We start from the raw sequence: 27,962 nt of genomic DNA, 5'->3' as shown, positions 1-27,962 counted from the left end.
AGTACAATTTTGATTTGGGTGAACGGATAGAGCTGAAATCCTGAAATTTGGACTGATGGAGAGCAACAAAGAAAGGTTTTTGGAAAATCGAACTAAATTTAGTACAATTCTGATTTGGGTGAACGGATAATCTTGGAATCCTGAATTACGGATAATCTTGGAATCGAATTATAAGTGTACGAAAAGTACTAAATGGTACTAAATGTAGGGTGAATGGATAGATATGGAATCCTGAAAGTTGGGGTGAGGGTCAATGATGGAGAGTAACCAAGAAAGGTTTCTTGAAATTCGAACAATATGTGTACGAAAAGTACTAAATGGTACTAAATTTAGTACAATTTGGATTTGGGTGAACGGATAGAGCTGGAATCCTGAAATTTGGAATTAAGATTGCTGTTGGAATGTATAATTGAGATAAGGGGCTTTTGAAATTCGTACTTATGTGTACGAAACAGTACTAAATGGTACTAAATTCGGTACAATTTGCATTTGCGTTAACGGATAGAGCTGTATTCCTGAAATTTGGAATTAAGATTACAGTTGGAGTGTAGGAGTTAGGAGTTAGTTTTGGAAATTCGTACTTATGTGTATGTAAAGTACTACATGGTACTACATTGGCAGTAATTTGGAATTGAGATATGAAAGTAGTTTTTGGAAAGTCGTGTATGCAAAGTGCTAAATGGTACAAAATTTCCTAAATGGTACAAAATAGGATCACTGTTGGTTTTTAGAACGGTGATAATAAAGAATTTTCGGAAATTAGATCTTATGTGTACGAAAAGTGCTATATGTATATTTGAAAATGGGTACAGGAATAGAGGTGGAATTCTAAATGTTGGTATTATAGTCGCTCTTGGTGTGTAAGGTCGAGATATGGATGTGATTGTGGAAACTCGTACCACTCGTACTGGAGTTTTGAAAAGTCGAAAAGTAATTGATGTTTAGAGTGAAGATAGGGAAATCTGAAAATATGTATGGAGATCGCTGTGAGCCGAGTTATGGAGGTTTAGCAACGAAAAGTACTAAATGATACTTAATTTGGTGTTGGTTGTAGGAACAAACTGGGATTATATAATTGTACAAAAAAAACAAAGGGCAATATAATTGTTATAAAGATCACTTTATAATTTAAGACAAAGTCCTGAATTTGAAAAATTGAACTGAATAATGTACTGAAATTAAGTAGTCAAAAGTGAAGTATCTTAAAAAAAATGTTTTTGTCTTATGAACGATTTATTAAATTAATTTGAAAACGTGGGCCTATGCGACAATTTTTTTACTAGAAGGCTTTTATAAAATTGAAATGCTTTAAAAATGAACCGTTATGTAGGAGTATGTCAATACGTGTCCAGGAGTATGTCAATACGTGCTGTTGGTGTATGTCTGTGATATTAGGTCGTACTTTTAGAAATTCGAAATTAAAATAAGGGTAGCTGTGTAAGGGTGCGATACGGCAGATTTTTTTGAAAGTAAATCAATTAAATATTGGTAATTAAAGTAGGTTTTAGTACAGTAGGAATATCCAGTGTTCGCCATTTCCATATTATATATTGTTTATTTATATTTTGTCCTTTTTTCGCAAACAAAGTAGCGGGCATTTGCTAGTAATGTATATAATATGCAAGGGTGAAACTCGAAATCATCGATTGTAACCATTTTTGGTTTTTACCATATACAGTCTGTCGCAAAAGTTAGTATACACCGTTGAGACCAAAATGTATTAAGGATAAAAAGCACAACAACTTATTGAAAACAAATGTACGGCTCGAATCCCAAAAAGACCAAAATTTATTTCGCAAAAGTTTGTATACAACGGAGAATCCTCGTGGAACTGTGTAAAAAATTCTTGATATTTTTGAACAAAATGAAACTAAATCAGTACTTAAGATCATAAAGACCATAATTGGTTTTAATGGCAGTTATAGTACTTATAGTGACAAGTCCAACGTACACTGGATCGTAAAATCCACAAAAATTGGTCGTCGACAAATACAACAACTGTAGCGACAAAATTCCGAGTGTTATGTCCTGTTTATGAATTCTAAAGCCATGAAATGCTCAAAAAATCTCTAAAGTTTCAATATGGGGTGATCTTGATAAAGTTTCGACATGTCCTGTTTGAAAAAAACGGGAATTTCTTGAAGGAACCCCATACTTTTGATGCCATTGTCCTTTTGAAACATGTATTAATCCTTAATCCTTACACATAATGACTTTCCTTTTCAGTTAATTTTCTCACAAATTATGTCCCTTTTCACATTCCCACCAAAAACAAATAGTAGGAGAACCTAAAGTTCTGGTGTAAGCCCTTCAGTGATACACCACCACCACAGAAGAATATGATAGCTAATTTAACATTTTAATACAGAGCTTTCTCTGCTGTTATAACGCATGGATTGTGCAAAAACGTTCGGAAAAGCTGTGTTCGCTGCACTTAGGACCAAAATACAACTAACTGAAGTAGTGAGAAGTAGTTCATTAGACATTAGTCGTACATTAGACACTAGGGATACGAGAAGAATGTCCGATACTGCTACAAGGCCGGTAGGACAGTATAACTGTAGGGCTTACAACGGACCTTGAGGTTCTCCTACTATTTACTTTTGGTGGAAATATGAATAGGGGCAAAATTTGTGAGAAAATTAACTCAAAAGGAAAGTCCTTATGTGTAAGGATTAAGGATTATTACATGTTTCAAAAGGACAATGGCCTCAAAAGTATGGGTTTTATTCAAGAAATTCCCGTTTATTCAAACAGGACAAGTGGAAACTCAATCAAGATCACCCCATATTGAAACTTTAGAGCTTTTCTGAGCATTTCATGGCTTTAGAATTGTTGTATTTGTAGATGACCAATTTTTGTGGATTTTACGATCCAGTCTACGTTGGACTTGTCACTATAAGTACTATAACTGCCATTAAAACCAATTAATATACTCTTTATGATCTTAAGTACAGATTTAGTTTCATTTTGTTCAAAAATATCCAGAATTTTTTAGACAGTTCCACGAGGATTTTCCGACATAAATTTTGGTGTTTTTGGGATTCGAACCGTGCACTTGCTATTGTATGCAAATATTGCGCACTTTTAATTGTTATTACGGAAGACAACCTTCTTTTCTATCAAATAAAACTAATTGTTTGTTGTTTTCAATAAGTTATCGTGATATTTATCCCTAATATATTTTGGTTTCAAGGGTGTATACTAACTTTTGCAACAGACTGTATGTTTGCTGCAAAATATGTTTGGGACATATCGACACTAGGGTTATGACTTTTTGACATTTTCCTTCAAAAATGATTTCCCGTAGCAGGGATGAATGAACTTTTGCCTATTAATCACTATGCTATCGTTTATTCCATTGGAATATAAAAAAAGTTCACGCACAAATCGATTTTAAAAAAATAATTTTTTGAAAAAATATATGAAATGAAAAAAAAAATTTTTTTCAAAATATTATTTTTTGTTGCACGAATGAATAAATATAAGCCTACTAATAACTATAATAACGTTTATTTCATTCAAATATTAAAAAAGTCGCGAAAAAAGTCACTTTGAAAAATTTTAAATTTTTTGTTTTTTGTTAAAATATTATATTTTTGAATAAAAGCGTTTACGACATTTTTACGATTCTCAGAATTGAAGAAAAATAGTGAGAAATAAATTTTATGTCATTTTAATTATCTCATGTGGCTCTAAAGTTTATTTTCAATGATTGCTAAGTCTGGAGTTTCCCCCATTGGCTTAACTTCATCATTATTTTCAATTATATATCTGTTTTTAGTGACTTCAAAAAATTGTCCATAATTTTGATAAATTCAAATTTTAAAATCATTTTGTGCGTGAAGTTTTTTCACCGAATCACCTTATAATTAAGATTTTATGTAATGTTATGGCAAAACTCATCACGCTATGATACAGGGATATGAGGTTGTAAAAAAGTCATAACCCTAATCTACACCTCCAAACAATAGTATGCTAAGTCTAAAAAGTGAGTTTTGCAGGAGAAACTCTCAAAGTTTGGAAATTTTTTTGAACTTCAGTACTATGCTAAGTCAATATTTGTTTATAACTTCTGTTCGGATTGACCGATCATTAACAAAATTAGACAGAATTTAAGTTAAAGGACGTTCGACACCTCCAAATAATAGTTTGCTAATTCTGAAATGCGAGTTTTGCAGGACAAGCTCTAAAAGTTTGGAAATTTCTTTGACCTTCAGTACTATGCTAAGTAAATATTTGTGTATAACTTCTGTTCGGATTGTCCGATCATTACCAAAATTTGACAGAATTTAAGTTAAAGAACGTTAAATATAAAAATGTAAAGAACTTGAAAACATGCTAAGTTGACTTAGCATACTATAGTTTGGAGGCGTCGATATGTTGGATAGCAACTCGGCCGTAGTTGCGTTGCCAGATGAGAAAATCATACAATTAAAATAACTGAAATTACAGAAAATGTTGTCAAATCCATTCAAAATCAGCGTTTTGAACCGTCAGCAATTGATTTAATTGTAAAAAAGTATGAATATCAATGCGGAAATGGAAATTATTAAAGTTGCTGTCGGCAATGCAACTGGAGTTGGGTTACTATCCATAATCGACCCCTAAATTTGTCAATCCGTTTGTAACACATCAAAATATTAATCGGAGACCCTATAAAGTATACATATTCTCGATAAAGGTAAAATTTTAAATCGATATAACCATGTCCGTCCGTCTGTTGAAATCAAGATACAGCTCGCAATTTTGAAGATAAAGTTTTGTAAGGATGTTTGGTACTGTCCGTCTGTCGATCCCTCCGTCTGTTGAAATCACTATACAGCTCCCAAATTTGAAGATTGAGCTTTGTAAGGATGTTTGGTACTGCAAATGAGCTATATCGCTCCACGCTTTAATATAGCTCCCATAGAACGGTACCACCCGATTTTCGGTATTTTGATGGTTTTAGCATCATTAGCACACCGAATTGCTTAAAATTTGGTACTTAGTCTTCGTTGGTGGTATACAACTTTCCTTAACATAGCCCTCATAGAACGGTACCTCCCGATTTTCAGCATTATGAAGGTTTCGGTCTCAATATTCCACCGAAATGGCTGAAGTTTGGTATTTTGTCTTCGTTGGTATTTTGTCTTCCCACAGAATTTTGCCGGTACGTGTACACGCCTTCATGTAGCCCCGTAACCCGTAGAACGGTGCCTAACGATTTTGGGTATTTTGAAGTTTGTGGCCCAACAACCCGCCGAAATAGCTTTACCTCCAGCATCTCCGATTGAGAATCGTTTCGATATAGCCCCCATAGAATTGTACCTTCCGATTTTCGTAATTCTGAAGGTTGTGACGAAATGATTGAAATTTTTTAATTAGTCTTCCATGGGGTTATAAAATATTCCAGAAGAGAATTTTCAGTTTTTTTGAAAGGTTTTAGGCGCATTATCGGAAATATCGGAAATTTGGTAATTAGTCTTCTTTCCGCCAGAAATTTGTCGCTATACATCGAGGTTGTGATAGAGCCCCCATAGAAACGTACCTCCCGAATTTCGGTATTTTGAAGTTAAGCCACTTTTTATTACCGAAATTGCTGAAATTTGGTATTTAGCATTCTTCATAAACGAAGGGAAACTAACTGTTAAATTGAGATCCACTTCATTCCCTAAAAACACGTTAAAATGAATGTTTAACTTTTTTCCAAAATATTTCGCAGGGATTGGGTTAATAATTGCACATGCTAACCATTGTATAATGATGGCACGAAAATTATAATTTGTCTGAAAAATAAGTCATGTGTAAACCAAACATACATACCCAGCGAAAAGTTTGCCTCCAAAGAGGCAGTTAAATGATATGTACAAGTGATTTGGAAGTCCATCAAATTATGCATTTTCACTCATGATTTTTACAATGGAGTGTCCCCGGAAAGAGGCACTCCATTGCACCGCATTTTAACTGACCCTTTGGCATTGCATTTTAACTGAACCTTTGGCACTGCATTTTAACTGACCCTTTGGCATTGCATTTTAACTGACCCTTTGGGGTAGAATAGGAGGCAGTCCCGAGCACGTGTTTTGAATAACAAAATAAAATGCATTTATTATTTGTGTAAAACAAAAATATTAATACCTTTATTAAATTTACACAAATTATGAAAATTCTCTATTGAATTCAATCGCAAACATGTGTGTTTCCTCTGCTCTTCATTTAATCCAAGCTTAAGTGTTTTTGCTTCATCTGCTAAATGGGTTTGATATTGTCTTCCCATCACCAGTTAAGATTTCGACATGTACTCTAACAGCACTCCATTGGGAAATTTTCTTCTCGCGAGTTACCAGAAAAATGTTCACAAATTAAATATTATTTAGTTTGTATTAACAAATGTTTGGAAATGTTAACACGATTATCTCTTTTTGGAAATGTATTCCGCTGCCTGTAGAGATGTACAAACTGATTTATGTACAGGTAAGGATCTCTAACAACTGCTAATAAAATGTAATGAACGGAGTGCCTTTTTCACGACTCCGTTTGCACTGCATCCGGATGCTGTTAAATTGTGAGGAATTGGAGTGCCTTTTTCGCGACTCCGTTGAACTGCCTCCGGATGTTGTTAAAATGTGACAAATGGATGTGATTCTTTGGTTAAAATGTGAGGAATGGAGTGCCTTTTTCACAACTCCGTTTGAACTGCATAAAAACATGCCGTGAAAGAACTAGTCTACATTGCACTACTTCCAATTTATTTTGCTGGGTGCTCGTACATTTTCTGGAATTTATCTACAAGTATGCGTAAATGCTTTCCAAATTTCTGTTTATCTAATTGGGAACAACACTGCAGACAAGAGGAAATTATGCATCTGAACGTGTGTGCATACCTACATATATGCTAAATAGCTCATAGATACAGACATATCTATGCATATGTGTGCGTGTGTTGGCATTTAAAACATTTGCATAATTAAATGCAATTGAATGTAAAAGACAAGAAGTCATCAACTTGCACATAGGCAACAACAACGAAGACAATAAACATAACTTGCAAAAATAAAAATGCCAAAACTCATACCAGGACGATTCTAGAAAAGTGAGCAATGTATACGACTAAAAATAACAGAACAAACACACGAATTTCAAATGCGAGAAATCCTTAAACGTTTCATAGTATGTGTGTTCCAACACACGCACACACACAAACGTATGTATGTGTATTTATTTACGCATTCATTCGTATTAAGTTTGTGTACGTGTTTATGGTGTATATGTCATTTGATATTTGTCTGTGTCCTGGCTATTTGCCTGTCTCTTCCTATATATGTAGGTTTCAAGCTACCAACTAAATGGCTTCCTGCATTCTAATGTATGAAGATTCGTTTGTTTTTTATTTGCTGTTCTTCTCCTTTTTTTTCGTTTAGAATTTCATTTTAATGTAATTTCTTTGTGATGAACGAACCTACATAAATACATATGTATGTATGTATATTCGTTTTTTTGTTATACTGCAGAGTGTTGTTACGGTTATTAAATTTTCATATGCAAATTGCTCAATGTTTTTTGCCATTCTATTGTGCCAAGGATCGTTAAGTTGAGTTTTGTTTGTAATTGGCATTTGCTGTTGTTGTTTTTGCTAAGGCCGTTTTTATTTTGTGCACTCGGTTCAGTTTAACATGTGCGATGTTTTCTTTGTTACATTTAACAAAAGTCATGACAATTAAATGATGACAACAAAATAAAGGTTATGATACAATGACAATAATGATATATTAGACATATAATGGAAATAGCAATTTTTATATACGGGTATATGGCAGAGTTCGAAAATAAACAGTACACTAACATAGTGTACCGCTCCGAGCACAGTATCACTAAAATATTTTTAGCGTTAGTGTTCCGGAACACAAACACTAAAAAATATTTTAGTGATACTGTTCCGGAGCACAACGATAAACGTAGTGTACCACAGTTTGGTACACTAAAAACGTTGGGTACCGCAGTCGGAACACTAAAAATCGTAGTGCTCCGCAGTCGGAGCACTAAAAATCGTAGTGCTCCGCCGTCGGAACACTAAAAATCGTAGTGCTCCGGAGTCGGAGCACTAAAAAATGGTTGTGTACCACGTGTCGGAACACTAAAAAATAACGTAATGATAATGTACCACACACGAGTTTATTATGATTTGCGACGAAAATTAAATATTTATAATTTTTGAGATAAGTACAAATTAAGACATAAAAACTCAGATACACCTCTTAAATCCATGTATGTACGTATACATATTATTTAATAACGTTGGGAACTTAAGTAGAAAATATGAAAAACATTGATTCGGTTGTTGTACAATGGCGCACTACAAATTGTAGTGTTCTGACTGTGGATACATGAGTTTATTATGATTTGTGAGGAAAATTAAATATTTTATAATTTTTTTTAATAAATACAAATTAGGAATAAAATTTAATAGAACACGTGAAAAACGCCTGATTTGATTTTTGGACAATGGATCAATAAAAGTCGTATTGTTCGGCTGCGGAGCACTAAAAATCGTAGTGTTCCGACTGCCGGATCACTAAAAATCGTAGTGTTCCGACTGCCGGATCACTAAAAATTTTAGTGTTCCGACTGCCGGATCTCTAAAAATCGAAACAATGGAACAATAGAAATCATAGTGTTCGGCTGCGGAGCACTAAAAATCGTAGTGTTCCGACTGCCGGATCACTAAAAATTTTAGCGTTCCGACTGCCGGATCTCCAAAAATCGAAACAATGGAACAATAAAAATCGTAGTGTTCGGCTGCGGAGCACTAAAAATCGTAGTGTTCCGACTGCCGGATCACTACGATGTTTAATGTTCTGCAGTCGAACACTACGATTTTTAGTGCTCCATTGTCCAAAAACCAAACCAAACATGCATGGATGTAACATTTTATCTTAATTTTTATTAATCAATTTTAACCAAATATTTCATTTTCCTAAGAAAACATAAATCCTTTGTTATTTTTTAGTGTTCCAACACGTGGTGCACTACGATTTTTAGTGATCCGGCAGTCGGAACACTAAAATTTTTAATGTTCCGGCAGTAGAAACACTACGAGTTTTAGTGCTCCACAGTCGAACACTACGATTTTTTGTGCTCCATTGTCTAAAAATCAAATCAGATGTTTTACACACTTCCTTCCAAATTTTATTTTTTAAATAATAATTTAATAAATAATTTATTAAATAATAAATAAATACATATTTATTTATCCTAAAAACATAAAATATTTAATTTTCCTCAAATAATAAACAGACGATTATCTTAACGTTATTTTTAGCGTTTCGGCTCGTGGTACGCTACGATTTTTAGTGTTCCGACAGTAGAAACACTACGAGTTTTAGTGTTCCGCAGACGAACACTACGATTTTTAGTGCTCTATTGTCCAAAAACCAAATCAGATGTTTTTCACATTTTCTTTTAATTTTTATTTATTTAAAAAATATATATAAATATTTAATTTCCTCAGAAATCATAATAAATTCATGTATGGTTCATTACCTTATAGTTTCAAAACGTGGCACAAAAAAACTAAATATTGTTTTTTATAATTTTGACCAAATTTCGCAATGTGTTTAACTAATTTAAACATACATGGATATAACAGTTTATCTTAATTTTTATTTGATCAAATTTAACCAAATATTTAATTTACCAAAGAAAACATAATACCTTTATTATTTTTTAGTGTTCCAACACGTGCTGCACTATGATTTTTAGTGATCCGGCAGTCGGAAAACTAAAATTGTTTGTGCTCCGCAGTCGGAGCACTAAAATTTTTATTGCTCCGCAGTCGGAGCACTACGATTTTTAGTGCTCCGGCAGTCGGAACACTAAAATTGTTAGTGCTCCGCAGTCGGAACACTCAATTTTTAGTCCTCCGCAGTCGGAGCACTACGATTTTTAGTGCTCCGGCATGCGGTACACAACGATTATCGTTGTGTTCCGGTACAGTATCACTAAAATATTTTTTAGTGTTTGTGTTCCGGAGCGGTACACTATCGTAGTGTACCTATCCACCTTTGTACGGTACAGAACGGTACGGTACGATACCATAGTGTTTATTTTCGAACACTGGTATATGTAGCCAAAACCAAAACGTAGACTTGATAGATTTATGTACAGTTTTTGGAATTGTTTTCTATTTTTTGAAGATTGTAAATCCAAATTCGGAATGGTTTCCAAATTGATATAATTGATATGAAAATTATAATTTTATTTATAACAAACAAAAAAATACAATTTGTTTGTGGAAAAAGTTACAACCTACAGATACCGAGAAAAAACCAAAATATTATGACCCCGTAATAAGTTGGAATAAAATGAATTGGCAATAACTGTATTGTACGTTTCAATTAAATTGATACTTAATCAAAGCACTCAACTGGAATTACTGTGGATGATTTCAAAGGCACTTAACTTACTTATGTATAAGTGGATGTTTGCTTTTCAACATTCAAACATTCACATTTACAAATTTATCTTTTGATTTAAATTGGTTCGTTCGTTTATGAGTGTATGGAAAACGTAAACATTGGAATATCGCTAATTGTTAATCTAATAAAAAGAATTATTGCACAAAAAATAAAACATTTATGCCTTTAATATATTTAACCTTAAGCTCCATGTTTGTATTTGAGTGAGAAGATACGGTAGTCATGTGGGTGGCTGCAGCACAGAAAAAGGAAAACGGTAAAATTTATGTCCCCTTAAGGCAACATATAAGGCCACTGTTATAAAGAAATGGACATTGCGTAGCAAAATAAAAAACATACACCAACAAAATCACACTGGGTTTGCTCGTTAATTCGAGCAAAATTGATAGCCACTCTAGGTTAAATACACCTTTGAAAGCTGAAATATAAAGTTGCTACGAACAAGTAAAACGAAACCTGAACAAGTAAGAACGACGTTAAGTTTGGCCAAACCACAAACTGTATTGAAACAAATAGGAATAATTAATTTCCTTTCGTTTATGAAAGTACTGAGGTCTTCCTCTACATTAAGGCTTATTCCTTGGACAATTTCTTTATCCATAGCGAAAACTAAATACCACATTTCAGTTAGTTAAAGGCTAAAACCTTCAAAATACCGAAAATCGGAACTACTTTTCTTTGGTGGCTGTATCAAAACGTGGACATTTACTGAGACATTTCTGGAGGAAAATACTGTAACTTAAAAGAAGACTAAATACCAAATTTCATCCACTTATATGTGATAGTTAGACCACAACCCTTAAAATACCGAAAATCGGGAGGTACCGTTCAATGGACCTATACCGACTAATGAAGTGAAAAGTTTTATACCCTCCACGAACACTAAAAACCAAATTACAGCCATTGCGGTGGAATAATGCAATTTGGTATTTAGTCTTCGTTGAGGGCATAATACGCTTGATATGTTTTCTTTAATAATCTATGTCTCATTACAGTATTCTTAATGAAATTGTAACTGTTTGGTTTAAAATTCATACATATACACCCCACTAATAAAGGGACTGCTTCTTGTTATAACCAGTTAATTGTAATTATGTAGAATATTTATTCAGAAGTTCAATATCAACGACATTTATTTGGATTTATTATAATTTATTATCAATATCAATATTATCAATCTATATTATTACGATTTTAAATTTCAATAAAAAAACATTTTTAAAAATCATGCTTATTAATAAAGACTTACCACAAGGGATCCGTTAACACATTTTTACCACTGAAACTGTATATGCGTGGTGCTTGTGAAAAGAAACCTCCTTGGCCATTAAATATACCCTTCCATGAATTGAACAGGACATCACCTCTTGTGTTCACCACCGGCAGTTCACGGTCTGCAACACGTACAATTGAATCTAAGTTTTGAACCCTAGAATAAATAGAACAAAAAAGGATATTCAAACAATATGTAATGTAGTAATTAAAATTAGGACAAACGTTTATGAGGAAGAAAAAGACCTGCAATAATACACATGTATATATGGGATACAAAGTAAATCAGCTAAAACAATAATTGTAAAGCTGTAATAACAATAAAATATTCCGGATTAGAAGAAACACTTTTTATCCCTCACACGCTTATGAAGGAAATTAAAAAATAACATTATTTTATTAAAAAAGAAAACACAGAGAATAAAACAAGTAAAAAAGTGTAAAGTTAGGCCTAAATGGAATAATTGGTTTCCTTTCCATTGGGAAAGTACTTAGCTCCTCCGCCACCTCAAGGCTTATTCCTTATATGGGGGCTATACCAAAACGTGGACCTATATTGACGATGTTTGGTGGATAATTTTCGTTGCCACTGAGAACGTCATATGTCAAATTACAGCTAGTTCGGTTAAAATTTTTGGCTAAAAATCTCAAAATACGGAAAGTCGAGACGTACCGTTTATGGGGGCTATACCAAAACATGGACATATATTGACGATGTTTAATCGATAGGTTTCTTGGCCACAGAGAACCTCATATGTCAAATTGCATCTAGTTCGGTTAAAAATTTTACCTAAAAATCTCAAAATACGGTGAATCGGGACGTACCGTTATATGGGAGCTACACCAAAATATGGACCTATATTGACGATATTTGGTGTATAAGTTACGTTACCACTGATAACCTCATATATCAAATTACAGCTAGTTTGTTTAAAAATTTTAGCTAAAATCCTCAATCCGCGTGACGCGTCGTTGTTTAAGGAATTTTTAAGATATTTGGTCCATTTTACCACCGAATTGGTTGTAATTTGCTACTTTGTGTCTCCAGAGGCCAAAAAATATTCCTACCAAAGTTGGGTTATATAGGTCCACGTTTTGGTATAGCCCCCATATAAGGGCCCATATAAAGTACGCGTCATTTTATTATTTTTTGAATGTATTAGACCCATTTGACCACAGAATTGGTTGTAATTTGGTATTTTGTGTCTTCAGAGGCCAGAAAACATTCCTACCAAAGTTGGGTTATATAGGTCCACGTTTTGGTATAGCACCCACATAAGGCCCCTTAAAAAGTACGCGTCATTATACCCTACACCACTATGTGGAAAGGGTATTATAAGTTTGTTTTGGTAAAAATTCATGTAACACCGCGAAATATTCGTCGGAGACCCCCAATGTGGTATACCAATCTTCATATCTCGGCGAGATAAAGCGATTTTGAGATGTGTGTCCGTCCGTCCGTCCGTCCGTGTGTCCGTCTGTCCATTATAAATTGTAATCAAACTCCAGCTCACAATTATATCCAATCGTCACGAAATTTGGTATGGAGGTCGGTTTCACATCAGAATAGATCGCTATTTTAATTGGTGATGATCGTGAAATATTTAGCGGGTGAAATGGACCAAAAACATAATTTTTTACCGATTTTGAAGATGCTCTGTAGGTCGTAATAATAGGCAGATCGCCTCAAAATTTTAAATAAGGAAAGAGTGTATGACAAAGAAGAAGCTTGCAGTTTGAGATGGCAATCAGACAATATTTAGAGGGTTAAATGGACCAAAACTTTTGTGTGAAAATTGTGAAAATTTATAATATAGAGCTTATTGTATCTTCATTCCTGTAAGAAACATTCCGGGCAAGTAGGCAATACTTGGAATAGGAACGCTTGACCTATCTATTGATGTCAATTGTGTTGGTAAGATGTGATAAGATAACCGAGTAACAGCCTAATATACCCAGTTTTTTGTTTGTAGTGTAGTGTAATCATCAATTGTAATTGTAGTGTGTCATCATAAACACGCTAGAGGTCGCAATTGTAGCAAAATAATCACGAAATGTTGCACGAGGTAAGAGTTTAGGTAGAGGAAGATGCATAGAATTTTGGATGATGATCTGATATTATTTAGCGGGTGAAATGGACCATTACTTTTGTTTTGGTATAGCACCCACATAAGGCCCCTTAAAAAGTACGCGTCATTATACCCTACACCACTATGTGGAAAGGGTATTATAAGTTTGTTTTGGTAAAAATTCATGTAACACCGCGAAATATTCGTCGGAGACCCCCAATGTGGTATACCAATCTTCATATCTCGGCGAGATAAAGCGATTTTGAGATGTGTGTCCGTCCGTCCGTCCGTCCGTGTGTCCGTCTGTCCATTATAAATTGTAATCAAACTCCAGCTCACAATTATATCCAATCGTCACGAAATTTGGTATGGAGGTCGGTTTCACATCAGAATAGATCGCTATTTTAATTGGTGATGATCGTGAAATATTTAGCGGGTGAAATGGACCAAAATCACAATTTTTTACCGATTTTGAAGATGCTCTGTAGGTCGTAATAATAGGCAGATCGCCTCAAAATTTTAAATAAGGAAAGAGTGTATGACAAAGAAGAAGCTTGCAGTTTGAGATGGCAATCAGACAATATTTAGAGGGTTAAATGGATCAAAACTTTTGTGTGAAAATTGTGAAAATTTATAATATAGAGCTTATTGTATCTTCATTCCTGTAAGAGACATTCCGGGCAAGTAAGCAATACTTGGAAGAGGAACGCTTGACCTATCTATTGATGTCAATTGTGTTGGTAAGATGTGATAAGATAACCGAGTTACAGCCTAATATACCCAGTTTTTATACCCTCCACCATAGTATGGAGGGTATATTAAGTTTGTTTTTCCGTTTGTAACGCATTGAAATACTCATTTGCGACCCTATAAAGTATATATATTCTTGATCAGGGTAAAATTCTAAGTCGATCTGAGCACGTCCGTCCGTCCGTCTGTGGTAATCACTCTAGCATCCACAAAAATGGAGATAGGACGCTGAAATTTTGGGAAAATGCGTCTTTTGTTTGCAGGCAGGTCAAGTTCGATGATGGGCTATATCGGTCCACGTTTTGGTATAGCCCCCATATAACGGTACCCCCCGATTAACTGTATTTTGACGGTTTTAGCTACATTTTCAGACCGATTTGACTATAATTTGACATTTAGGGTTCTTAAGTGTCAATAAACATATATAACAAAACTTGTGGACATAGGTCCACGTTTTGGTATAGCCCCCATATAACGGTACCCCCCGATTTACGGTATTTTGACGTTTTTAGCTACATTTTCAGACCGATTTGGCTATAATTTGACATTTAGGGTTCTTAAATGTCAATAAACATATATAACAAAACTTGTGGACATAGGTCCACGTTTTGGTATAGCCCCCATATAACGGTACCCCCCGATTTGCGGTATTTTGACGTTTTTAGCTACATTTTTAGACCGATTTAGCTATAATTTGACATTTAGGGTTCTTAGGTATCAATAAACATATATAACAAAAGTTGTGGACATAGGTCCACGTTTTGGTATAGCCCCCATATAACGGTACCCCCCGATATACGGTATTTTGACGTTTTTAGCTACATTATCAGACCGATGTAGCTATAATTTGACATTTAGGGTTCTTAAATGTCAATAAACTTATATAACAAAATTTGTGGACATAGGTCCACGTTTTGGTATAGCCCCCATATAACGGTTCCCCCGATTTACGGTATTTTGACGTTTTTAGCTACATTTTCAGACCGATGAAGCTATAATTTGACATTTGAAGTTCTTAAATGTCAATAAACTTATGTGACAAAACTTGTGGACATAGGTCCACGTTTTGGTATAGCCCCCATATAACGGTAGCCCCCGATTTACGGTATTTTGACGTTTTTAGCTACATTTTCAGACCGATGTAGCTATAATGTGACATTTAGGGTTCCTAAATGTCAATAAACTTATATAACAAAAGTTGTGGACATAGGTCTACGTTTTGGTATAGCCCCCATATAACGGTACCCCCCGATTTACGGTTTTTTTACGTTTTCAGCTATATTTTCAGACCGATATAGCTATAATTTGACATTTAGGGTTCTTAAGTGTAACTAAACTTATATAAAAAAAGTTGTGGACCTAGGTCCACGTTTTGGTATAGCCCCCATATAACGGTACCCCCGATTTACGGCATTTTGACGTTTTCATCTACATTTTCAGACCGATTTAGCTATCAATTGACATTTAGGGTTTTTAAATGTCAATAAACTTATATAACTAGTGGACATAAATCCATGTTTTGGAATAGCCCCCATATAACGTTACCGCCCGATTTCAGGTATTTTGAGAATTTTACCAACACGTTTTAACCGAATTATCTGTAATTTGAACATTTGACATTAAGAATTTCAGTGGTCACCACACCTCTCCACCAAAAATTGTCAGAAAGCCCCCATATAACGGTACCTCCCGATTTTCAGTAATTTGATGATTTTAGCTACAATATTAAACCGAACTAGCAGTAATTTGATATTTGAAGTTCTTAGTGGTCACAACACCTCTCCATCAAAAATTGTCAACATAGGTCCATGTTCGGATATAGCTCCCATGTAAGGGTACCTCCCAATTTTCAGTAATTTGACAATTTTAGCTAAAATTTTTAACAGAACTAACTGTAATTTGGCATTTGAAGGTTGTAGTGGTCACCACACATCTGCATCAACAATTTTCAACATAGCCCCAATATAACGATACTTCCCGATTTTCGGTACTTTGAGGATTTTACTTAGAATGTTTAACCGAACGTAGGTACATGTTTTTGTATAGCCCCAAAACAAACCTCCCGATTTTCTAAGAATTTTTTGGACGAACTTTCTGTAATTTGAAATTTAAAAGTCAGCAAAAATTCTTCAACAAAATTTTTTCGTTTAAGTTCATATTTTCGAACTAGCTCTTAATGATATTTGAAGTTCCCACGTTATGTACCGATTATGTACGAATTAGGAGTTATTTGACATTAAAAGCTCCCATCAAAAACTGTCAACATAGGCCCATGTTTTATTATAACCCCTATATAACAGTACCTCCCAATTTCTAGCCCACCAAAAATTGTCAACAGTTAGATATAGGCACCATAAAAAAGGGCCTCCCGAATGAAGCATTTTATGTACATTATCTGACATTTTAACGTACTCCCTTAAAGTTGGGGACAGGAATGAATATTTTATGGTGGAGGGTATGAAAAGTTCGGCCCGGCCGAACTTAATGCTTTTTTACTTGTTTGTTTGTAGTGTAGTGTAGTGTAATCATCAATTGTAATTGTAGTGTGTCATCATAAACACGCTAGAGGTCGCAATTGTAGCAAAATAATCACGAAATGTTGCACGAGGTAAGAGTTTAGGTAGAGGAAGATGCATAGAATTTTGGATGATGATCTGATATTATTTAGCGGGTGAAATGGACCATTACTTTTGTTTTGGTATAGCACCCACATAAGGCCCCTTAAAAAGTACGCGTCATTATACCCTACACCACTATGTGGAAAGGGTATTATTAGTTTATTTTGGTAAAAATTCATGTAACACCGCGAAATATTCGTCGGAGACCCCCAATGTGGTATACCAATCTTCATATCTCGGCGAGATAAAGCGATTTTGAGATGTGTGTCCGTCCGTCCGTGTGTCCGTCTGTCCATTATAAATTGTAATCAAACTCCAGCTCACAATTATATCCAATCGTCACGAAATTTGGTATGGAGGTCGGTTTCACATCAGAATAGATCGCTATTTTAATTGGTGATGATCGTGAAATATTTAGCGGGTGAAATGGACCAAAAACATAATTTTTTACCGATTTTGAAGATGCTCTGTAGGTCGTAATAATAGGCAAATCGCCTCAAAATTTTAAATAAGGAAAGAGTGTATGACAAAGAAGAAGCTTGCAGTTTGAGATGGCAATCAGACAATATTTAGAGGGTTAAATGGACCAAAACTTTTGTGTGAAAATTGTGAAAATTTATAATATAGAGCTTATTGTATCTTCATTCCTGTAAGAGACATTCCGGGCAAGTAAGCAATACTTGGAAGAGGAACGCTTGACCTATCTATTGATGTCAATTGTGTTGGTAAGATGTGATAAGATAACCGAGTTACAGCCTAATATACCCAGTTTTTTGTTTGTAGTGTAGTGTAGTGTAATCATCAATTGTAATTGTAGTGTGTCATCATAAACACGCTAGAGGTCGCAATTGTAGCAAAATAATCACGAAATGTTGCACGAGGTAAGAGTTTAGGTAGAGGAAGATGCTTAGAATTTTGGATGATGATCTGATATTATTTAGCGGGTGAAATGGACCATTACTTTTGTATGAAAAATACAAAAAAAAAAAAACATATTTGGTGTATATTTTATTTCCTGGAGGGCATATACCGGCAAAGTAGACTACATATGAAAATAGAACTACTGATCTTCCCCCTGATGAAAATTGCAATAAAGTGTCTGCTAGATAATGGGCCTACTGCTTAATATATAATGGGATTTGTGTAGAGAACCACATTTTACAATTCCCAGTTGTTATATTATTGCAAATAACATGGTGCCCTAACGTTTTAATTGTCTAATTGGATTTTTATACATACATTGCAGCATGAGTCGCTTTGCCACTTTTTCAAAACGATTCCCCAGCTAGGAAAAATCAAATTTTCAACGGTTGCAAAATATCCTTCAGTAAGGTTTGCAAAATTTTCTGAGTATTTCTGTCATGTAAAACTACTCTACAAGTGCTGTCTTAGGACACGCCGTTTGGACTCGGAGATAAGTTGGTTCCATATCATTGAGCGTTGTCCCTTTTGGTATGTTTGTGAAACAATTATTATGTTATTATTTAAGCTTAATGTGATACGGTACCAGGTGTAGGGTATTACATGGTCGGCCCCGTCCGACTATAGCCTTGGCTTTCTTGTTTTAATATATTTTAAATGTATTAGACCCATTTGAAACATTTCTACCATAAAATGGTAGGTCCACGTTTTGATATAGCTCCCATAACACTGTGCAACATTTTTAAGGTGAGCTTGTGCAAACAATTCGAACTGAGGATTTTTTGAAAGTACAGACCCAAACGACAAGAAACCCTAGTTGGGTTTTATTGTGTCAGATCCAGCTCGGATTTTATGGCCCCATCTAAACATGGTTAAATATTTAGTTTTTAAAGAAATTCGGGGCTATATCTCTGAAACCAATTCGAATCTTCTTCCGACCTCTGAAGCAAATTTGTAGATAAGAACAAGAATAATATATTTGGAGAAATAATGAACTCCAAAAACTACATTTATTGCCTCAAATTTCAAAATATATGTAAAAATTCCACAATTTGTATACATTTCAAACCATATCTCCAAAACCGTTACCTTTTTCCGAATATTTTCTTTTGGAAAAATAGTCCCTGGAATGTAATACACAACTCTTCAGAACATGTCATTGTTGTAAAATGCCTCTATGCCGTGGTTTTCAGTACAGTTTTCAACGACGATTTAATAAAAATGTCAATAATGCAGTAAAATCCGAAATGCGAGAATAAACTGTTGGTGTGAACTGTCTTTAAAATACGTGTTGTAAAATATATGATGCAGAATACCGCTGAAACAACATGAAGTAAGCATTTTAGAGTTTCAGAATATTCTAAAGAATTGTTGAGAACTTTATTTAGAAGATTTTTGCAAAGGGTTACTTGGTTCAACTCCCAACAGTTTCGCCGATATTGACCAGCATTTCAGCAATTATGTAAAATTTTCTATATTTTATAGATTTTGATGCCCTAGATGGAGTTTTTCTTATGTGGTTTCTTAAAAAGATGAGTTCTACTTGTTCAGGGCTACAATATTGCTAAAGACATCAAGGCCAAATTCCTATTCGTTTCTCAGATAAAGGCCTGATAATTGCAAAAAAGTGTAGATTTAGCCCGGTTTAGATGAGGCCATAAAATCCGAACTGGATCTGACAGGACAAAACCCTGCTGGGGTTTTCGTTGTCTAAATGTGTACTTTCAAAAAATGCATACTAGAAGTTGTTTGCATTTTCAGTGTTGCATAGTGTAATACAATCTCCCGATTTTCGATATTTTGAACGTTTTAGCCTCATTATCACACCGAGATGGCTGAAATTTGGTATTTAGTCTTCTTTAGCCGTAAAAAACTTTCCCCCAGAAATTTGTAGGTATAGGTCCACGCCATCATATAGCCCCCATAGAACGATACCTTCCGAATTTCGGTATTTTGAAGGTTGTGGCCACATTGATCCACCGAAATGGCTGAAATTTGTGGTGGAGGGTATAAAAAGTTCGGCCCGACCGAACTCAACGCTTTTCTTACTTGTTTAATATTCTGAATTATCTTATATATAAATAAAAGACAATGTGTGTATGTTAGTATGTTAGTTTGTATGTTCCGTATAGACTCAAAAACGGCTGAAGCGATTTTGTTGAAAATTTCAGGGAATGTACAGGGATCACCCGTGGTGAAAATAGGCTATTATAGTAGTAGTAGTATTATATCTTTATTTATTAATTTTTTCAAATATAATTACATTTTACAATAACAGCAATATATGTTAATGCTAAATAAAATATATAATATCGTATGATATGAATAATTAGGCACAGGCCACTGGCCGTCTGCCCTCTATATATACCAAATTAGGAACGTTCTTTAAAAGATCGGTTTGTTTATGTTTAACTTTTAATTAAAAATCGAATTCAGATATTAGTTCATTTCTATACTGCATGCATATTCTAACAAAACTTGCTACCTGATTCCAGTTTATCATATTACCATTTAATATATCAATTAATCCCTCTTCATTAAGCAAAACTTTTTGAAAAACATTATTCTGATTTCTTTTAAAATAGGACATCGGCATAGAAAATGTAGTAAATCTTCAACTTCTGTCATGTTGCATAGCGAACAATGGGGGTTTCTTGTAGGTCCAAATTGGTTGGAGTTTAATTTTAGCATATCGCTTCTGGCTTTGAATATCCACGTTTTCTCCTGCCGTGTTATCTATGACATTATATAGATTTGACCCACCTTTGGGTCTAACTTCGAGTAAAAACGGCTTGTTTGATACGCTCTATTTCTGATATTATTCCAGTTTTTTGTATTAGGACTTTGGATCAAAATATCTATTTTTTCAATCATTTGGCTTTTATTATTGGTTAAATGAAAAGGTTCAATTAAGTTTTCCAAAAACATATTATTTAAATCTTTCTCCCAATATATCTAGTGTTGTACCACTTTTTTTGCTAGTATATGTGGCAATCGGTTATCTTCATAAAATAGGCTACATATTTTGTTGAATTTTGGAGGGAGCAGTGTAACTTCCTCTATGCCCTATTTTTTAAAAACGCTATTTTAGCACGCCCACTTTTTTAAATAAATTTCAGAGAATGTACAGGGAAGATCTGTGGTGAAAATAGGCTATATATTTTGTTGAATTTCGGAGGGGGCGGGGAACCTTCCTAATGCCCTACTTTTTAAAAACGCTATCGGTGAGAAAGTTAATTTGCGAGGCAATAGTGGTTATGTCTCCGACCCTGGGTACTCATTTTGGGGCCTAAAGACCCGACCACGGCCACTATTTTCATGTAAGTCAAGCTTAATCTTATATTTGTTGTTTTCAAATTTAAAACCAACAGGTTTTAAGTGGAATGTAGTTAAAATTGATTACTTTAGGGGATGGCAGAGAAGACTAGTTGCGTCCAACGCCACTTGGACTCATCAGTTCTCTTAGTTCTTTGTATTGAAACTGATGAATTCGTGTAAACGCGTATAAATCATGCTGGAGGCTACTTAAGAAAACAATAAAACTATTTTTGGTGGTAAATATTCGCGTTTTTATTGTTAGACCAGATAGTTATCGTTCAGCCCTCGTACTAGTCTATAGGGACTATATCAAAACCTGGCCTATATGACCCAACCAAACATGCTAGGAGAAATTCTGTATCAAATTATTAAGCTGTATCTTAAATATTGTTTGAGGGCCACCGTGGTGCAATGGTTAGCACGTCCGCCTTGTACTCAGAAGGTTTGCGGTTCGAATCCCAGGCCAAGCAACATCAACTTTTCAACGGTGGCAAAATTCCCCCTCATTAATGCTGGCGACATTTCCTGAGTATTTAAGTCATGAAAAACTTCTTTACAAGTGGCGTCGTAAGGCACGCCGTTCGGACTCGGCAATAAAAAGTAGGTCCCATATCATTGAGCCAATATGAATCGGCGTGCACTCATTGATATGAGAGAAGTCTCCCTTGTCCCATCTGGGATGTTTGTGGAACAATTATTATATATATCTTAAATATTGTGAGCTGTATCTTAATTTCAATAGACAGACCGAAGAACAGACTTACATACTAATAGAGCATAGAATTTTATGCTGATCTTTGAAATTTGGTATTTAGTCGTCTTTCGGGTAATAAAACTTTTCCACAGAAATTTGTTGGTGCAGGCCCACGCTTTAATACAGCCCCCATAGAACGGTACTTCCCGATTTTCAGTAATTTAAAGGTTTTAGCGGTAGCGGTAATTTGAAGGATTAACGGTACCTCCAGATTTTCCTTTTTTTTTTTGTGGGTTGTGGCCACAACAACAAATATAAATGGCTGAGATTTGGTATTTACTCTACGTTGGAAGTAAAACCCTTTCCGACTGAATTTCGTCGGTATAGGTCCACGTTTCGATATAGCACCCCATAGAACGGTACCTCCCGATTTCCATAATTGTAAAGGATGTGACGTTAATATCCCACCGAAATGACTGAAATTTTTTATTTAATCTTTCATGGGGTTATAAAATGTTCCAGAAAAGAATTATCAGTATAGGTCCACGTCTTCCTATATCCCCCATGGAAGCGCACTTCGTGACTTACGGTACTTTTTAGGTTTTAACCACATGATCCTACTGAACTATCGTAAATTTTGTATTTAGTCTTCTTTCAGTCTAAAAACTTTACGCCAGAAATTTGTCGGTATAGATCGACGTGTTGATATAGCCCCCATAGAACGGTACCATCCGAATTTTGAAGGTTAGCGACATTGTTTTACCGAAATTGCTGAAATTTGGTATTAAATCTTTTTCATAAACGAAAGGAAACTAATTGTTCCATTTTACTTTAATACCACTCCTGGTGGAGGGTATAACAAGTTTGGCCCGGCCGAACTTAAAGCCGTTCTTACTTGTTAACGAACTCTATTTGTCCTCTATTTACATTGGACTAGTGTTCTTCCAATGTAAATAGAGGGCAAATAGAGTTCGTTTACAAGTTTGTCCTCTATTTTTGATTTATTTTTCGGATATATGTGAATATCTACGTCATCTTATAAAATCACAAAACCTTAAGCAGAAATTAAACAAAATAGGTCTGTCTGGTTTCGTATCCAGTAAGAATTATCCAGGAAATGCTTTTACAAAAAGCAACAGTGCGTTTGCATATGACCAGATTTAATAAACCCACTGGATTTCGAATATAAATTGTATTGTGTTTACGTCAAAATAAATCATCATAATGATGGTTAACCCGCCCTAATGCAAACGGTGTCAATACCCCTTCTTGCAAGAACAATTTGACCAGCAAGAATTTGCAAAAAATAGTACATAGATGAAGAAGAAGAGCGCACGCTTTAATTTAAATTAAGATTCCGCATAAAAATACTCTTTCCGTGTTCTCCCCTGCTCTAGTACAATAACTGTCTAAGTGTCTCTCTCGAATCGCTCTTTTTTGCAGAACTTTTGTGTTAACAGAATTCCTGAAAAAAATTTTCCAAATTGTTACAAATTTTTGGTCACCGATAGACCTAATATTTTGTTTGTTTAAATGGTGTTTATTCGGCCGGGGCGATTTGAAAACCTTAATGGGTCCTTCGCGTTTCCGATTCCTGGGATTGAACTGAGCAAAAAAATCTACTGGACCATATGTCTACGATGAAAATCGAGCCTCCCGATTTTGACTATAAGTTCTTTATCTATGTTTTTTGACATCTTGGCATATAACAGCAAAACCATTGATATTTTCTAGCCAACACAAAGACAAAAGTTGTTGATAAGGCAGTAATTAAGAACTCTCTAATACATCGCAAAAGCATTGGAACGCTTTTTCAGGCAGTTTTGGTCTTGAGAATGTGCAAACTTTTCGGAAAATTTCGATAAATGGCTCTGTGCTACAAAAGTTGACCAGAAAAATATTCAAGCGTTCTGATGCAAAATTCCATCGTGTTGGGATCCATGGAGAACGACAATGCCTTTAGTTCGTTTGGGTCACTTCGTTTTATTTTTTTTATAACGGTAAAAGTAGTGAAAATCTGGGTTTCTTATGTTTATGTCTTATGTCTTTTGAATAAGCTATTATTGTTTTAAATCAGTTAACAAATCGCTAAGTTATAGTGGTTTAAGTCTGAAAAAGTCCACAAAAAAACAATAACTGAATTTCTCACAATTTTCAAAATAAACATTGAAGAAAACAAAAAAACATTATATTTTTGAAAATTATGAGAAATTCAGTTATAGGTTTTTGTGGGCTTATTCAGACTTAAACCACTATAACTTAGCGATTTGTTAACCGATTTTAAACAATAATAGCTTATTCAAAAGATATTATTCACCACTTTAAAAGGAAGAAGGATCAAAAGAAATCCGTTGTGGAAACACTAAGATATGCATGTTTAAATTTGAAAATATAAGAAACCCAGAACTAAAGGCATTGTCGTTCTCCGTGGATCCCAACACGATGAAATTTTGCATCAGAACGCTTGAATATTTTTCTGGTCAACTTTTTAGCACAGAGCCATTTATCGAATTTTTCCGAAAAGTTTGCACCTTCTCAAGACCAAAACTGAAAAAGCGTTCCAATGCTTTTGCGATGTATTAGAGAGTTCTTAATTACTGCCTTGGAAACCACATTTTGTTTTTGTGTTGGCTCGAAAACTTCAATGGTTTTGCTGTTATATGCCAAGTTGTCAAAAAAACGTATATAAAAAACTTAAAGTCAAAATCGGGAGGCTCGATTTTCATCGTAGACATATGGTCCAGTAGACTTTTTTTCCAGTAGACGTTTTTTCCTTCCACACAAATCGCCCCGGCCTAGTGTTTATACCAAAGTGAAACGACGCAAGCGAAGTCTTGGTGTATGATAACGATAAGGTGTATTTTGGCAATTTGAACCATACTACATAAAGTGAGCAATTATTATTTTACCACATATTTGTCCATTTAAAGCTTTTGTAAGGTCCATAAATTGATAAAAAAAACCCATTAATTTTATCTATACCATTTTGAAAAGCTGAAAATTAACTCTGCCATCTTTAACGTACAAAACGCAACGTCATTAAAGTGACGAATGATTAGCAAAGCCTGATAGATGGGTATAATTATATTTTTTGTTTGTTTAATTGTGTTTAGTATGGTCATTGATTATCTGATTCCATAATTACATTTTCGCAGAATTTATTATTAGCTTGTGCTATAATGAGACATTACCCCACTTCAAACTAAATCAAACCAAAGAGGTTAATCGCACAATTGTAGACACCACACCAACCAAGGATACTCTCACCCTCTCTACCACTCTTCGTCTTCACTTGAAGAAAATATTTCTTGGATGTTTTGAACACGTTTTATAATCGACTATTATTTTAACAGCTGGTTTTGTGGGGTAGCAAATAAAAAACATGTTTAGAAATTGTTTTAAATTCCTGTGTTTTTACCAGAGAATATAACTAGAGAATGTAATGCTTTTGCTACTTTCTTACTGGTCTTTAAATAGAATTTTTCCATTTTTGTGTTTGTTTTAAAGACAAGAAGCATAAGGATGGACTCTTCTTGTTCAATAGCTTTTCATTATTTCCAAAGTGGTCGGTAAGTGCCAGTGTTTCGTTGAGTGGCAGTGTTGATGATGGTAGTGGTGGCTAGGTAAATATTTATTTCTAAGAAGCAACGATTATTGTTGTAATTTGTTTTATGGCTGCTGAGCTGTGGTTGGAAGGAAAAAAACACAAGCACATCATCGAGATTACACATTTTATGGGGACGCCTTTTAATTTTAATAATCTGCATTTGTTAGTTAGGACAGAGTTCATGATGCTATTTAATAATGAATATTTTGTGGAGTGCCATTGACAATTTTGCGGTAAGTTTGGGGAGTTTACTTGAATACTTTTAATTACCACAATTAATTCCAGGTTGAATTTATGGTCGCGAATAAATCTTTGTCTTTGTTGCTATAGGATTTTAATGGATTTCTTTAAAATTAGCTTAACTTGATTTATGATATATTTTGACAATGAACAATTGTGCGATTTTTAATACAATTTCAAAAGATATACTTCGAAGTTGTCAGAACAGTTGACCATAATTATTTCTATGATAAAACATATATATATGTAGTACTAGCAAAATGCCCGCTACTTCGTATGCGGAATGGATATAAAAAAAAAATAAACAATATATAATATGGAAATGACAAACACTGAAAATTTGGTCGCACTAATACCAATTTCATATTGTACCCAAATCCATATTGTACCATATTTAGTACCATTTAGTACTTCTCTTACCCATAGGTACGACTTTTCAAAATTTCCTCAATATTACACTCCTACAGTAATCTTAATTCCTAATTCCAACACTATCCGTTTACTAAAATTCAAATTGTACCAAATTTAGTGCTTTCTGTACCCAAAAGTACGAATTTCCAAAACTACCTCAATTCTACTGTCCGGCAGTAATCTTAGTTCCAAATTTCAGAATTTCAGCTCTATCCGTTCATCCAAATCCAAATTGTACCAAATTTAGTACCATTTAGTACTTTTCGTACCCAAAGGTACGAATTGCCAAAACTATCTCAATCCTACACCCCTACAGTAATCTTAATTCAAAACTTTAGGATTCCAGCTCTATCCGTTCACCCAAATCCAAATTTAGTACTGCTCGTAATCATAAATACGAACTTCCAAAACCATTTCCTTATTTCAACGCCATTTCCCAACCTTGATTCCCATACCAAATTTGAAGATTGTATCTTTATCCATTAAAAATATGCAATTGGTACCAAATTTAGAACCTTTTAGTACTTTTCGTACACTTATAGGTCGAGTTTCTAAATACCTTTTGGTACATCTTCCTAACTCTCCATCAATGACCATTCGTTCAAAATTTCAGATTTCTAGCTCTTCGCGTTTGCCTAATACAATGGATTCCATATTTAGTACACTTTAGCACTTTTCATACCTTTCTACGACGAATTTCCAAAAACCCCTTAACACAAAAACAAATTATACCAAATTCTGTACAATTCGATTTTCCAAAACAACCTTAATCCTTCTCTTCAACAGTAACCATAATTCCAAATAACAGGATTCCAGCGCTATCCGTGCACTCAAATCCAAGTTGTACCATTTGGTACATTTCGTACCCATAAGTACGAATTTCAAAAACTACTTCCATCTCAATCCTATACTCCAACAGCAGTCTGACCAAATTCCAGAATTCCAGCTCTATCCGTTCCCCCAAATCCAAATTGCACCACAGGTAGTACCACTTAGTACTTTTCGTACCCTTACTACCTCAGTCCTACACTCCAATAGTAATCCTAATTTCAAATTTCAAGACTCAAACACTATCCGTATACTTAAAATTCAGGATTCCAGTTCTATCCGTTCACCCAAATCCAAATTGTAATAAATTTAGTACCATTTAGTACTTTTCGTACACATAAATACGAATTTCCAAAATTTCCCCAATCCTATGCTCCAACAGTAATCTCAATTTCAAATTTCAGGATTCCAGCTCTGTCCGTTCACTCGAATCCCTATTGTACCAAATTTAGTACTTTTCGAACACATAAGTACGAATTTCCAAAACCACCCTCATATCTTAGTCCTACACTTCACAGTAATCTTAATTCCAAATTTCAGGTTTCCAGCTACATACATACGTTCACCCAAATCCAAATTGTACTAAATTTAGTACCATTTAGTACTTTTCGTACCCATAAGTACGAATTTTCAAAACTACCTCAATTCTACACCCCACCAGCAATCTCAATTCCAAATTTCGAGATTCCAACTATATCCGTTCACCCAAATCCCCATTGTCCCAAATTTAGTACAATTTAGTACTTTTCATTCACATAAGTAAGAATTTCCAAAACT

The 27,962-nt window shown here is 34.5% G+C and overlaps 1 protein-coding gene across 21 annotated transcripts in view; it reads right to left on the bottom strand.

The window, feature by feature from the left end:
* Positions 1-27,962, bottom strand: part of LOC141404308 (uncharacterized) — a 1,008,861-nt gene that overhangs the window by 70,075 nt on the left and 910,824 nt on the right. For all 21 annotated transcript variants that reach the window (XM_073987798.1, XM_073987800.1, XM_073987780.1 and 18 more), the window contains one exon: positions 11,707-11,886. In XM_073987798.1, coding sequence (XP_073843899.1) covers positions 11,707-11,886 — 180 coding nt within the window. The remainder of the gene's footprint in view (positions 1-11,706; positions 11,887-27,962) is intronic.

The sequence above is a fragment of the Musca autumnalis genome, unplaced genomic scaffold (assembly GCF_047663935.1).
Source record: "Musca autumnalis isolate F117 unplaced genomic scaffold, ASM4766393v1 scaffold_4, whole genome shotgun sequence".
Lineage (NCBI taxonomy): Eukaryota > Metazoa > Arthropoda > Insecta > Diptera > Muscidae > Musca > Musca autumnalis.
The sequence above is the reverse complement of the archived record's forward strand: the minus strand, read 5'-3'. Positions and strand labels throughout refer to the sequence as shown.